We start from the raw sequence: 12,263 nt of genomic DNA on the forward strand, positions 1-12,263 counted from the left end.
AAAGTATATATTTTAAAGATCAATATAAAACTGATAACACAACAGGAGTTCCAGAAAATCAAGGAAAAGCCTGAACAAATAAAAACGTCTTAAGATGTTATTTAAAGGAGTCAGTAGATCCATCAAGAAAGAGGAAGATCGTTCCAAAGCTTAGGAGAAACAGCCTGGAAGGATTTCTCTCCTCTGGTCCTGAACCGTGTGCGTGGAATCATCAGTAGATTTTGATCCACAGACCTCAGAGCCCGAGCTGGCGTGTAAGGCTGGATCAGATCAGTGATGTAAGGAGGAGCCTGACCATGAATAGCTCTGAAAGTAAGAACTAAAGTTGATCCTGAAAGAAACTGGAAGCCAGTGAAGAGTTTTAAGGATGGAGCGGGTCAGAATTCTCGCTGCAGAGTTCTGAATCAACTGCAGGCGAGACACATCCTTCTTGTTAAGACATGAAAATAAACTGTTCCAATAGTCCAGACGAGAAGACACAAACGCATGGATTATAAGATCCAGATCATGTTGTGACAACATTTTACTAAGTTTAGAGATTTTTCTCAGTTGAAGGAAACAGTTTCTGGTCAGTTTTCTGCAGTGTTGAACAAGAGACATGTCTTTATCAAATACAACACCCAGGTTTCTCAGGCTCAGTTTGTCAGACTGACTTAAGTCACCCAAGTACTGACTCATCCCTGGAATCGTATCATCAGGAGCAATCACCAGAGTTTCAATTTTGTCCACATTTAGCTGCAAAGTGTTTTCACTCATTGTTTGATTTCTAGCAAACAATTGACTAAGCTGTTCAGCCTCTGGGGCTCAGTTGGATCGAAAGAGCAGTAGAGCTGGATGTCATCAGCAAAAATGTGATAAGAATCATCAGGAAATCTCTGTATGATTTTACCGAGGGGAATCAAGTACAGCAAAAACAATAAAGGACCCAGAACAGAACCTTGAGGGACTCCACACAACAGATCTGCCGATTCAGACCTCATTTGATTGGCAGATACACTAAAACTCTGCCCAGAAAGGTAAGATGAGAACCATTCTAACACAGACCCAGACAGTCTTCATCCCTCAGTCTTCTCAGCAGGATCTGGTGATCAACTGTGTCAAAGGCTGAGGACAGATCCAAAAGAACCAGAACAGTGAATTTACCCGAGTCAGCCGTCATCATGATGTCACTGTACACTTTCAATAAAGCTGTCTCCGTAGAGTGATGTTTACGGAAGCCAGCCTGAAACTTCTCATGGATGTCGCTCTGATCCAGGAACAAAGACAGCTGCTCAGACACCACCTTCTCCCAGATCTTGGACAAGAAAGGGAGCTTAGAAATAGGCCTGAAATTACTGAGGTCAGTTGGGTCTAAGCCTGTTTTTTTGAGCAGAGGCTCCACAATGGCATGTTTAAGTGCATTGGGAAAAACCCCTGTGGAAAGGGAGAGGTTCACCATATTGGTAACTCAGGGGCCAATTACATCAAATACTTTGATAAAAAGCCTACAAGGAAGGACGTCATCTGAGCAAGAGGAGGGTTTCATCTTGTTCACTAGTGCCGAAATATCACCCAAAGATATAGCAGTGAAGTAAGACCAAGAGGAGGAGAGGGGCTCAGAGACCGTAGGGGTTCCAAACGAAGGGGGAGAGATTTTCTCTTTGATCAATTTAATTTCGTCAATGAAAAATCTCCACAATGCATTGCTGTCAGCTTCACAGAAGACAGGCCTGATTTGAGGAGCAAAAGTAAAAAATAAAAAGTAAACCTTTTTATAAGGCATATAACATTACTACAGATAGATAGATAAAACTTTATTGATCCCTCTGGAGGTCTACTTCGGGAAATTGTTTTTCCAGTCAGCACACAGACGATAGATTAACAAAAAACTAGAAACACAATAAAAACATATTTTAAACTGGATTAACAGTTTCTATTCGTTCATTTGTTAGTAAAAATTATTTTTTATACCGAGTTTTTATCACGAATAGTTGAATTACAGAGACAATCAGGAGCTTGTTAGAAACATCTTAAGAGAATAAAAATATGATTCAGTGGATCGAAGTGATGATGATGTGAAGATTTTATGATCATCTATGTGCTTGAATAGAATTTGTGGCTCACCTGCGATACATATACATGTGTATATATAAACTTGTAATATTTATAAAACAAGTGTTTGCTGTTTTCTTGCATATTCATGATGTGATGTTGCTTCTATAAATGTGTTCTTCGAGGAGGTGGCTCCGAACACATGATCACATGAAGGAAACTGGCTTTTGCTGAACTTTCATGTGAACCTGCAGCTTCAGTTTGATACTGACGTGATGTTGTTTCACAAGAACGTTTGTGACTCTTGTAGAGAAGACTCAAGGTGATCAGACAATAGCAAACAAACCTATAATCCCTGCAACCTTTTTATTTTGCATTGAATGAGCTGATAGACACATGTGGTACAAAACAATCATGTGGTCCTAATAAAAATCACAAAAAACATATTTATAAGTTCATGATTAATTTAATAATCAACTGTTTTAACTACACACTTACTGTTTGATCATTATTGTGTCTCGGATGTGAACTTCTCAACATGATAAGTCTGAGAGGTGAGACATGTGTTACCTTTCCAGCCTTCTGGCGTCTTTACCGTAGTTAAGACCCACTGGTTTCCGAAACTAAGTTATCAACTTAACTGGCTCGTTCGTCGGTGGTAACTTTATGTCCGTATAGTTAAGATGAAGATGGTCACGGAGAGTCTCCACAGGAACAACAACTTTACTGGCTTCAATGGTTTTTATTTCCAACGGTATTTCTCCGGACAAACGTGCATATGCGGCTTCACTGCTCGCCTCCTCATCAACACACACAGAACACGCACACAGAGCACGCACACCTAGACACGCCCCCAACCACGCATCATCCGCCTGCATAATGAGGAACGCAGGTTGGTAACACTACCCCCACTCTGGATGATAATTAACTCCTAATATCACTCCAGGACATAATACACATTATAGACAGGCACACTTGCAACCATTCCCACCATACTCATCCCAACCCCTAGGGTCCCTCAGTGGGCTATTCTAAGCGGGAGGGACCTGTTATGAGAATGATCGACATCTATGTCGTGTGCAAACCGAAATGACAAAAACCCTTACCATTCACATGTAAATGCAACAAAGTGTCCATAACGAATATGTGCATTACTCCGGAAATAGGTAACAGTTGCTCAATTTCACTTTCTAACATTCCCGACAATATAAGGCACAAGGTATTTAGCTTTGCTGCTCGCAGGTCCAAACTCTGAACAATTCACTTTGAGCTGTCTCACTAACTTTGTGAATGGTTGGGTGAGTGTCAACCCCCCTGCAGCTGCTCACTCCACTGTGCTCTACCCCCACTATCACTGGCCCCAGTTCTACAACCCTGCTGCCAACCCAGCCTTCAGGCTCCACTACCCCCACTGGCGATTGCTCTGTGGTACCTGCAATAGCAACCAACTTCTCTATGTCACTAGTTAGGTTGCACTGTACCTCTTTATGCTGGTACTGGACAGTGTTGATGGTAGGGTCCGGTATGGTACATGGACATGAGCTCCGACACGGTTTCCTTGAAAGTGCATCTGCATTTTGGGGGTTTTTCCCCGGCCGGTGGACCACACAGAAGTTGTATTCAGCGAGCTTTTCCAACCAACGAGCTAGCTGACCTTCCGGCTCCCTTAACCTGGTCAACCATCTCAGGCTGCTGTGGTCGGTGCGGATGGTAAAGGGTCGGCCTAGCAGGTACTGTCTGAAATGGGAAGTGAACCCCACCACTGCTAAGAGTTCTCGTCTCGTTGTGCAGTAATTCTGCTCTGTAGTCGTCAACCTTCTGCTTCCATATGCCAAGACTCTCTCCTCACCACCCTGCACTTGGGACAAGACAGCTCCTATCCCCCAGTCACTGGCATCAGTGTCAACGAACATCTCACCTTCATCAAGCGGATAGCCCAGAATAGGAGCCGAGGTCAGTCGCTGCTTGAGTTCCTCAAATGCCTCCTGACATTCTTCTGTCCATCTGTAGTGAGCATACTTTTTGGTGAGTTTGTGGAGCGGCTGGGCTATTGTTGCGAAGTCTGCCACAAAACGCCGATAGTAGGAGGCCAGACCAACAAACTGCCGGACTTCATGGACATTCCTGGGTACAGGCCAGTCCTTCACTTGTTCGATCTTCTGGGGGTCAGTAGCTACTCCCTTAGCAGAGACCACGTGACCCAAGTAGAAAACTTGCTCCCGGAACAAACAACATTTGGAAGGTTTTAGCTTTAAGTTTGCTTCCCGCAACCAGCAAACACCTGGCCTAACCGCTCCAGCATTTGAGCGCTGTCCCGTCCCAGAACAATTATGTCATCGAGGTAGACAAGGCAGGTCTCCCATTGTAGTCCAACTAAGACACGGTCCATAAGTCTCTGAAACGTGGCGGGCGCATTGCACAGTCCAAATGGCATAACATTCCACTCGAAGAGTCCCTTTCGTGTACAGAATGCAGCAGCTTTGCTGGCCCTGGGGGTCATTTGTACTTGCCAGTACCCTGACGTCAGATCTAGAGTGCTGAAGAACTTGGCAGAAGATAGTGTGTCTAGAGTGTCTTGGATGCGGGGCAAAGGGTAGGCATCCTTAATAGTTCGTTCATTCAGGGGTCTGTAATCCACACAGAGCCGATGAGTTTGGTCTTTCTTTCTGACCATCACAACCGGTGCTGCCCAGCTGCTGTTACTGGGCCGGGCCACACCAGCATCCAGGCTTTGTTGTAACTGCTGGTCCGACGATATTTGTTTGTCCCTGGCCATTCTGCGTGGTTGTTGTTTTACAGGTGGTCCAGGAATTGTCAGAATGTCGTGCTGGACAATGCTAGTACGGCCGAGATCAGTGGGGCTGGAAGAGAACACATCACTGTGAGACTTCAGCAAGGCTGCCAGATTTTGGCGATCACTTTGGGACAGGTTAGGGCAACTCTCAACATATAGGGCTTGCAGGTGACTCGGTACAAGGACATTATCGGGGTTGCTGAGAGCAAAATCTGTTTGAGCCTCTGGAAAGAGAGACTCCCCGGCGCTCAACACTTGTGCAGACTGGAGGACCCCCGCAACGGCCCCTCTCTTCAAAGTTACAGGTGTGGCACTTGCATTGAAAACGCGAATGGGGACGCTGGTGGACTGCTGCTGCTTCACGACGACCCGGGCCACCAGAACATGGTGCTTCTCAATGAAACCCTGGGTGGGACTTAACATCATGTCTCTACCAATAGCATGGCCCAAACGGGAAGCGCCGGGGACAACGTCCTGGTTCCAACACAGTCGTGCGTGCCACCCTGACAAGATGAGACTTGGTTTGTTGACTAAACCCATAGCGGGGAACTGTCTCACCGAAGAGGGTTATCTCTTGGCGGCTATAGTCGAGGAGAGCCTGTGCTTGCTGCAAGAAAGGGTGAACCAGGATGACTTCAGTACTTTGAACCGTATCGACCACGATAAAGTTCACCTGGGTAACTGTGCTTCCGGTCTGCACAGGGATGATAACTTCCCCCAGGACGGGTAGCCCAGCTAGTCCGATACCTTGTAAAACTTGTGCCACAGATGGCTGGAGTCTAACGTCTAAGGGAATGGAGTTAAAATGATGTAGAGACAACACGCTTCTACGTGCTCCAGAGTCCAACAGTGCCTGCAGTTCTTCTCCATGTATCCATATTTCGACACACATCTCGCCATCTTCACTCTTTGTCACAAAGATGACTGTGGTTGGATCAAGTGCGGAGTTGAGGCCATCATTAGTGGGACGCCATGGTTGTTGGCGAGGGGAGGAGCAGTTCTTCTGAATGTGTCCCACTCCAGAGCAGTTGTGACATACCACTTCTCCCCTGCTTGTCTTTTTGTACCTGCTTCTGTTAGCCTGCCATGGTATGGAAGTTTTTGGTGCCCTCTGCAGTGTTTCAGCGAGCATCCTTGGTGGCCTCTCAGGCTCCTCATTCATCACCATGCACGCTGGTTCCCGTAGCATCGCAGTTCTGGTCGCTGGTGCCACAGAGCCACGGCCCCCTTGACGCATCATTTGTGTGACGGCCCTGGCATCTCTCCTGGTGGCTTCATACTTGTGTACTATTTCATAAGCTCTCGCCAGGATTCGGGGTCGGTCTTCTAAAAGCCTCTGCACTACCTCAGCATCCGCCAGGGCGTTGGTGAAGATCTCAACACGGATACAGTCTTGCTCTGCATCAGTCCGGTCAGCATAAACAATGGAGACCTTCTCGTAAATGTCGTCCCTGAGTGCGTGTAGAGGTTCACCTGGCTTACGGACTCTTTGCCTCAATTCAATGCCAATGGCGGCCGCATGTTCCGAGCATGGTCCATAGGCGGCCTCCATCTCCTCCACCATGCTTAAAGCTCCAATTGGCAGATCCGGGGTTCTTATGGACGATGGCACCAGCTGCACCAGTCAGACTGTATCGCATTTGGACGGCCATGGTCTTCTCAGTCCAGTGGTTAGCACTTGCACAGCTTTCAAACTGGTAAAGGAAGTCTTTCCATGAACCTGAACCGTCAAACTGACCTGGTCGCACTTGTTAGCCTTCTATCAAAGTTAGCTCGAACCGGGTTTAACTCTAATAGAGGAAAATGTCCGTCATTCATATAATCCCCGTCGTCTTCAACTTCAACATGTTTTATATCCGACAGAAAAGGGTTATTGCTTACTGGTGTCCTCATTTTGAAATATGTCGCTCAGGTGATTTGATTCGTGTCGTCACCGCGGGCCGCCATCTTGTCACTATATCCGCTTAAAAGTTCGTTATTCCTCTTTTCTCTCGGTGAAACTCTGGTCTGCATGTACAAAACTATCCCGGACGAGCCCCCAGTGTTACCTTTCCAGTCTTTGCCGTAGTTAAGACCCGCTGGTTTCCGAAACTAAGTTATCAACTTAACTGGCTCGTTCGTCGGTGGTAACTTTATGTCCGTATAGTTAAGATGAAGATGGTCACGGAGAGTCTCCACAGGAACAACAACTTTACTGGCTTCAATGGTTTTTATTTCCAACGGTATTTCTCCGGACAAACGTGCATATGCGGCTTCACTGCTCGCCTCCTCATCAACACACACAGAACACGCACACAGAGCACGCACACCTAGACACGCCCCCAACCACGCATCATCCGCCTGCATAATGAGGAACGCAGGTTGGTAACACATGTTACTGTAAACCTTTTGGTCTGTGATTCTTTCATATCCTTTTAAATAATTCCATTTGTTTTACTAATTTAAAGTTAATCTATTCTTTAATGCAATTCTAATTTAAAAGGTTTCCGTCTCTCAGTCTGAATACTCTTGACTGTGTCGAAGTTCACATTTCAGCCGCTAGATGGCAACAGTGTAAACTCAAGTCTAACAACGACGCCAGAAGAAGAAAACCACGTGACTCAGTGGTAAACAAAGGATCTTCACTCTCCTCCATTTTCTTCCACCAGAACACACCGAAGCAGCTCCAAACGGAGGACAATCCTGCAGGAGATGGAGACCATAATTGGTAAAATGAACTTTATACATGAGTACACGAAATTATTTCATGAAACTTCCTGAGTCTATTCTTCAGTTAGTCTACTTCAGTCTAGATCAATTCCAGCCATGCTAAACTAGGGGTATTTTCTATACACATTTCAAAACGGTACACATTGAGATTTATAGGAACATTTTAAAACTTTTAAAATATTTGATAAAATATCTAGAAAGTAAATGCAGTTTCTTTAATGGAAATATATCTTGATTAACTCGTGAAAATGAACTATTGCATGTTTCTATTACTTTTAAAGAACTTCTTGTGTTTATGTTTTGTATGAGACTTCTGGCTCAGGCACAACCGTATTAAGCAAAGTATGCGCGCACGACACATTTAGCAGACTCTGGGTGTTGGCTTGATCGCTGTTGATATTCGTATATCATGTATTTCACGTCTAGTGTAATTTTGACGCATTAGTTCACGATACCTAAGCTTAAAAGTACCAGAAATATTCTCCAGTTGTGATAAAGAAGTGGTTTCGTTTAGTGACTTCGGCAAAACAAACAAGTATTTTTTTTCGAATCACTTAATAAATGATCATAACTGTAGCCACTAGATGGCGTAAAACAAGTCAACTAATTTCATCTTTATAGACCAGAAGTTAACAGAACTTGGTTACAGGTTGATGTTTGTAAAATGTTACTTTCACTGGTTGATCCTGTGAGTCTCCTGTGATACTGAGGCAGTTCTTCAAGTCCTTCTCGTTCATCATCATAAATTCCTCCAGCTAGATCTAATTGGTCAGTGACTCAGGTGTGTTTGTGTCGCTGCAGATGTTCAGCAGCTGCTGGTGATCAAAGAAGAAGTTGAGGAACAGAAGTGCAGCTTTAGTCTGATTCAGGAGGAACAAGAACTTACTTTTATTAAAAAAGAAGTTGAGGAACAGAAGTGCAGCTTCAGTCAGATTAAGGAGGAACAAGAACTTACTTTTATTAAAGAAGAAGTTGAGAAACAGAAGTGCAGCTTCAGTCTGATTAAGGAGGAACAAGAACATGAACTCATTAAAGAAGAAGTGGAAATTAATGCCTCCCAGTTCTTCCACACTCCTGTTGATGTGAAGAATGAATATGATGATGACACCAACAACCTGACTCCACAAATGAAGGCAGAAGATGATGGAGACAACTGTGGAGGACCAGAACCAGCCAGCTACTTGCATACACCTCTCCATCCTGACCACCAGAGGGGGCTGTCTTCTGAATCTGACACTGATGACAGTGAAGACTGGAGAGAAACCAGTAACACTCAGTCAGGTTCAAACTCTGTGGAGAATCCAAAAGTTCATGAAAAACCTTTTACCTGCTCGCAGTGTGGTGAATGTTTTACTCAGAGTGGGAATCTGAAGAAACACATGATATGTCATACATTAGGAAAACCTTTCACCTGTATTTTGTGTGGCAAATCATTTACTGAGAGTTGTAATATGAAGAATCACATGAGAATTCACACAGGAGAAAAACCCTTTACCTGCTCACATTGTGGTAAATGTTTTACTCAGAGTGGGAATCTGAAGAAACACATGAGAACTCACACAGGAGAAAAACCTTTCTCCTGCTCTCAGTGTGGTAAATCTTATACTGAGAGGGGGACTTTGAAGAAACACATGAGAAGTCACACCGGTGAAAAACCTTTCACCTGCACGTTGTGTGGTAAGTCCTATAGTGTGAGTGTGACTTTGAAGAAACACATGAGATTTCACACAGGAGAAAAACCTTTCGTCTGCTCACACTGTAGCAAATCATTTCCTGAGAGTAGGGATCTGAAAACACACATGAGAATTCACACTGGAGAAAAACCCTTTACCTGCTCTCATTGTGGTAAATGTTTTACTCAGAGTTCACATCTGAAGAAACACATGAGAACTCACACCGGAGAAAAACCTTTCTCCTGCTCTCAGTGTGATAAAACTTTTAAACAGAATTGGAATCTGAAAAAACACATGAGCATTCACGAGTGAGAAAATCATCTGCTCGCACTCTGGTCATTGTTTTTATCATCTTTTAGATATGAAGTGAAATCCTTCATGTTGTTTTTGCTGTTAACTGAAAGACCAAAGTTCTGTTTCACGACTACCTTGTTCAATAAAATACATTCAGGTAAAGAGACGCCAAAGAAGGAAGTTATATGAAATATATTTCCAAATATAAAAGTGTTTTGATGTTTATATGCTGTTTGAAAATAAATGTGGGGGTGAGGAATCAGATGTCACCCACCAATCAGGAGCACGAGTGGATGACTTTAAAGAGGACCGCATGATTAAAATCACTCTCTTGACCCTTTTGCCTTCATCCTCTTGACTCTTTCCTCCCGTTTCTGACTCCTGCCTCCTTCCTGCAACTTGGTGAGAGGAGCGCTGTTATATCTTCGCATAAAAAGTGAGGTCCACCCTGTGGGACTCCGTTTACTTCTTTATTAACTTCGTTGCAAGCATGACACAGGGAACAAACTCCATACTCTTTCGACTACCTAGTTTCCGGGATAACTCTCTTCTTCGCTTCACACACTTCCTAACTCACTCTGAACCAATCTCCACACGCCCTCTACTGGACCCTCCAAGTACTACATTAGATTTCCTTAACCAGTCCCTTAGACATACATACATACAATAAGCTACTATACCACATCTCCTCCCCCCTTAAGATAACAACTTCCCCTTATCTGAAAAGGTAATACTTCTTAATAGTGCAAAACAAGCATCAACATACAACAATAACCAATTTCCTTTTCTAACTAGGAAGGTACATCCCTCCTGTGAGATCAGAGCGCATTGTTGCTCTATTCCTGGAACAATCTCACTCTATCTAACAAAATCCTTGAGACCCTCAGGTGAACGTCTCTCTCTTTGGGACCGCCGCAACACTGGTGCTGCTGAGGAGTCTGTTTGAGCCTGAGTGACTGGAGCAGGTTGAAGCTCCTGTGGCTCAGATGCTGGAGATGGTGGTGTTACGTCCATCACTGCAGGTAAGCAGCCCTCAGAGCCTGCTTCTGTTTCCAGCAGTAGCTCCTGCTCACTGTCCGGTTCACTGGGAACAGTGTCCGCCAGTCTTGCTCTCACCTGATCCACGTGTCGCTTCATAGTTTGACCATTCCCGATGGTAACGATGTATGACACTGGACCTAATGAACTTGTGATGACTGCTGGAATCCACTTTGGTCCATAGGAGTAATTCCGGATGAACACATTGTCCCCTGGTGCGAAACTTCTCAGTGTTTTTCTGTTGTCATGATTCTCTTTCTGTTTCAGTTGTTTTTTCTGCACTTTTGTTTTCACATCCGGCATGAGCAAGTCCAATGCTGATCTGAGTCTCCGGGACATCATTAACTCTGCTGGTGACAAGCCTGTTGTCGAATGCGGTGTGATGCGATAACTGAACAGGAATCTTGACAGTCTGGTTTGTAGTGTGTCACCTTTTACCTTCTTCATCCCCTCCTTGAAAGTCTGGACCGCTCTCTCTGCCAAACCATTGGAAGACGGGTGGAAAGGTGCTGACCTTACATGATCGATGCCATTTTGCTTCATGAATAACTCAAATTCAGCACTTGTGAAACATGTTCCGTTGTCTGATACCAACATTTTAGGTAGGCCAAACACACTGAAACTCTGTCGCAGTTTCTCAATGGTCACCTGTGATGTAGAAGATTTCACAGGGTAAATGTCCATCCACTTGGAATGAGCATCCACAACGATCAGGAACATCTCCCCAAGGAAAGGCCCTGCGTAATCCACATGAATCCTGGACCACGGTAACTCTGGCCATTCCCACGGGTGTAATGGTGCTGTAGGTGGTGACTTGTGCTATTTCTGACACTCATCACATGACTGCACTTCTCGTTCGATGTTCTCATCCATTCCTGGCCACCATACATACGACCTTGCCAAGCCTTTCATCTTTGACATGCCTGTATGGGTCTGATGCAAGATTTTCAGTATCTTGTCTCTGCCTTTGGTGGGAATAATTACTCTGGCGCCCCAGAGCACACAACCATCCCTCACACTCAGTTCCATTTTTCTTTGTTGATATGGCTTGAAACAAACCTCCGTCTGGGCAGGCCAACCTTTCAAGGTGTACTCATGTACTTGGGACAAGATGACATCTTTAGCTGTCCAGCGTTTGATCTGTGTGGTGTCCACTAGTGTGTCATCCAGTACATCCATCATCAAAACTTGCTCCGTCATCTCTTTTTCGGGCGCTGTATCCGGCACAGGCAACCTGCTGAGTGCATCTGCGTTTGCATGGTGTTTACCTGGCTTGTACATGATGTTGTACTCATAAGCGCTCAATGTCACAGCCCATCTTTGCACTCTCGGTGAGCCCATCTGTGGAATAGGCTTTTTGTTATTCAAGAGTGAAATCAACGGTTTGTGATCTGTATAGATAGTGAAAACTCGGCCATCCAAGTATTTGTGAAATTTCTTGATGCCGAATATGACAGCTAAGCCCTCCTTGTCCAGCTGCGAATACTTCTTCTCAGCAGGGGATAGTGTACGTGACATGAACCCCAGGGGTCTTTCGCTGCCATCATCCATCTTGTGTGACAACACTGCGCCCACGCCGTATGGTGACGCATCACATGAGAGCACTAACTCTCGGTCAGCAGAGTAATGGACTAACACCTCTGCTGAGTCCAACAGGTCCTTTGATTCTTTGAACGCTTCCTCTTGTCTCTTTTGCCAAGTCCATTGCACTTCATGTCTCAGTA

The 12,263-nt window shown here is 44.7% G+C and overlaps 2 protein-coding genes across 2 annotated transcripts in view; both read left to right on the forward strand.

Annotated features, from left to right (window-relative positions):
- Positions 1-12,263, forward strand: part of LOC148080571 (uncharacterized) — an 85,530-nt gene that overhangs the window by 11,874 nt on the left and 61,393 nt on the right. The window lies entirely within an intron of this gene.
- Positions 7,456-9,784, forward strand: LOC148080574 (uncharacterized). The gene is made up of 2 exons (XM_087788504.1): positions 7,456-7,532; positions 8,336-9,784. Exons 1-2 carry the CDS (start codon positions 7,517-7,519, stop codon positions 9,517-9,519), a joined length of 1,200 nt encoding a protein of 399 aa, XP_087644630.1. The 5' UTR covers positions 7,456-7,516; the 3' UTR covers positions 9,520-9,784.

This window comes from Callionymus lyra, chromosome 4, assembly GCF_982586985.1.
Source record: "Callionymus lyra chromosome 4, fCalLyr1.hap1.1, whole genome shotgun sequence".
NCBI lineage: Eukaryota > Metazoa > Chordata > Actinopteri > Syngnathiformes > Callionymidae > Callionymus > Callionymus lyra.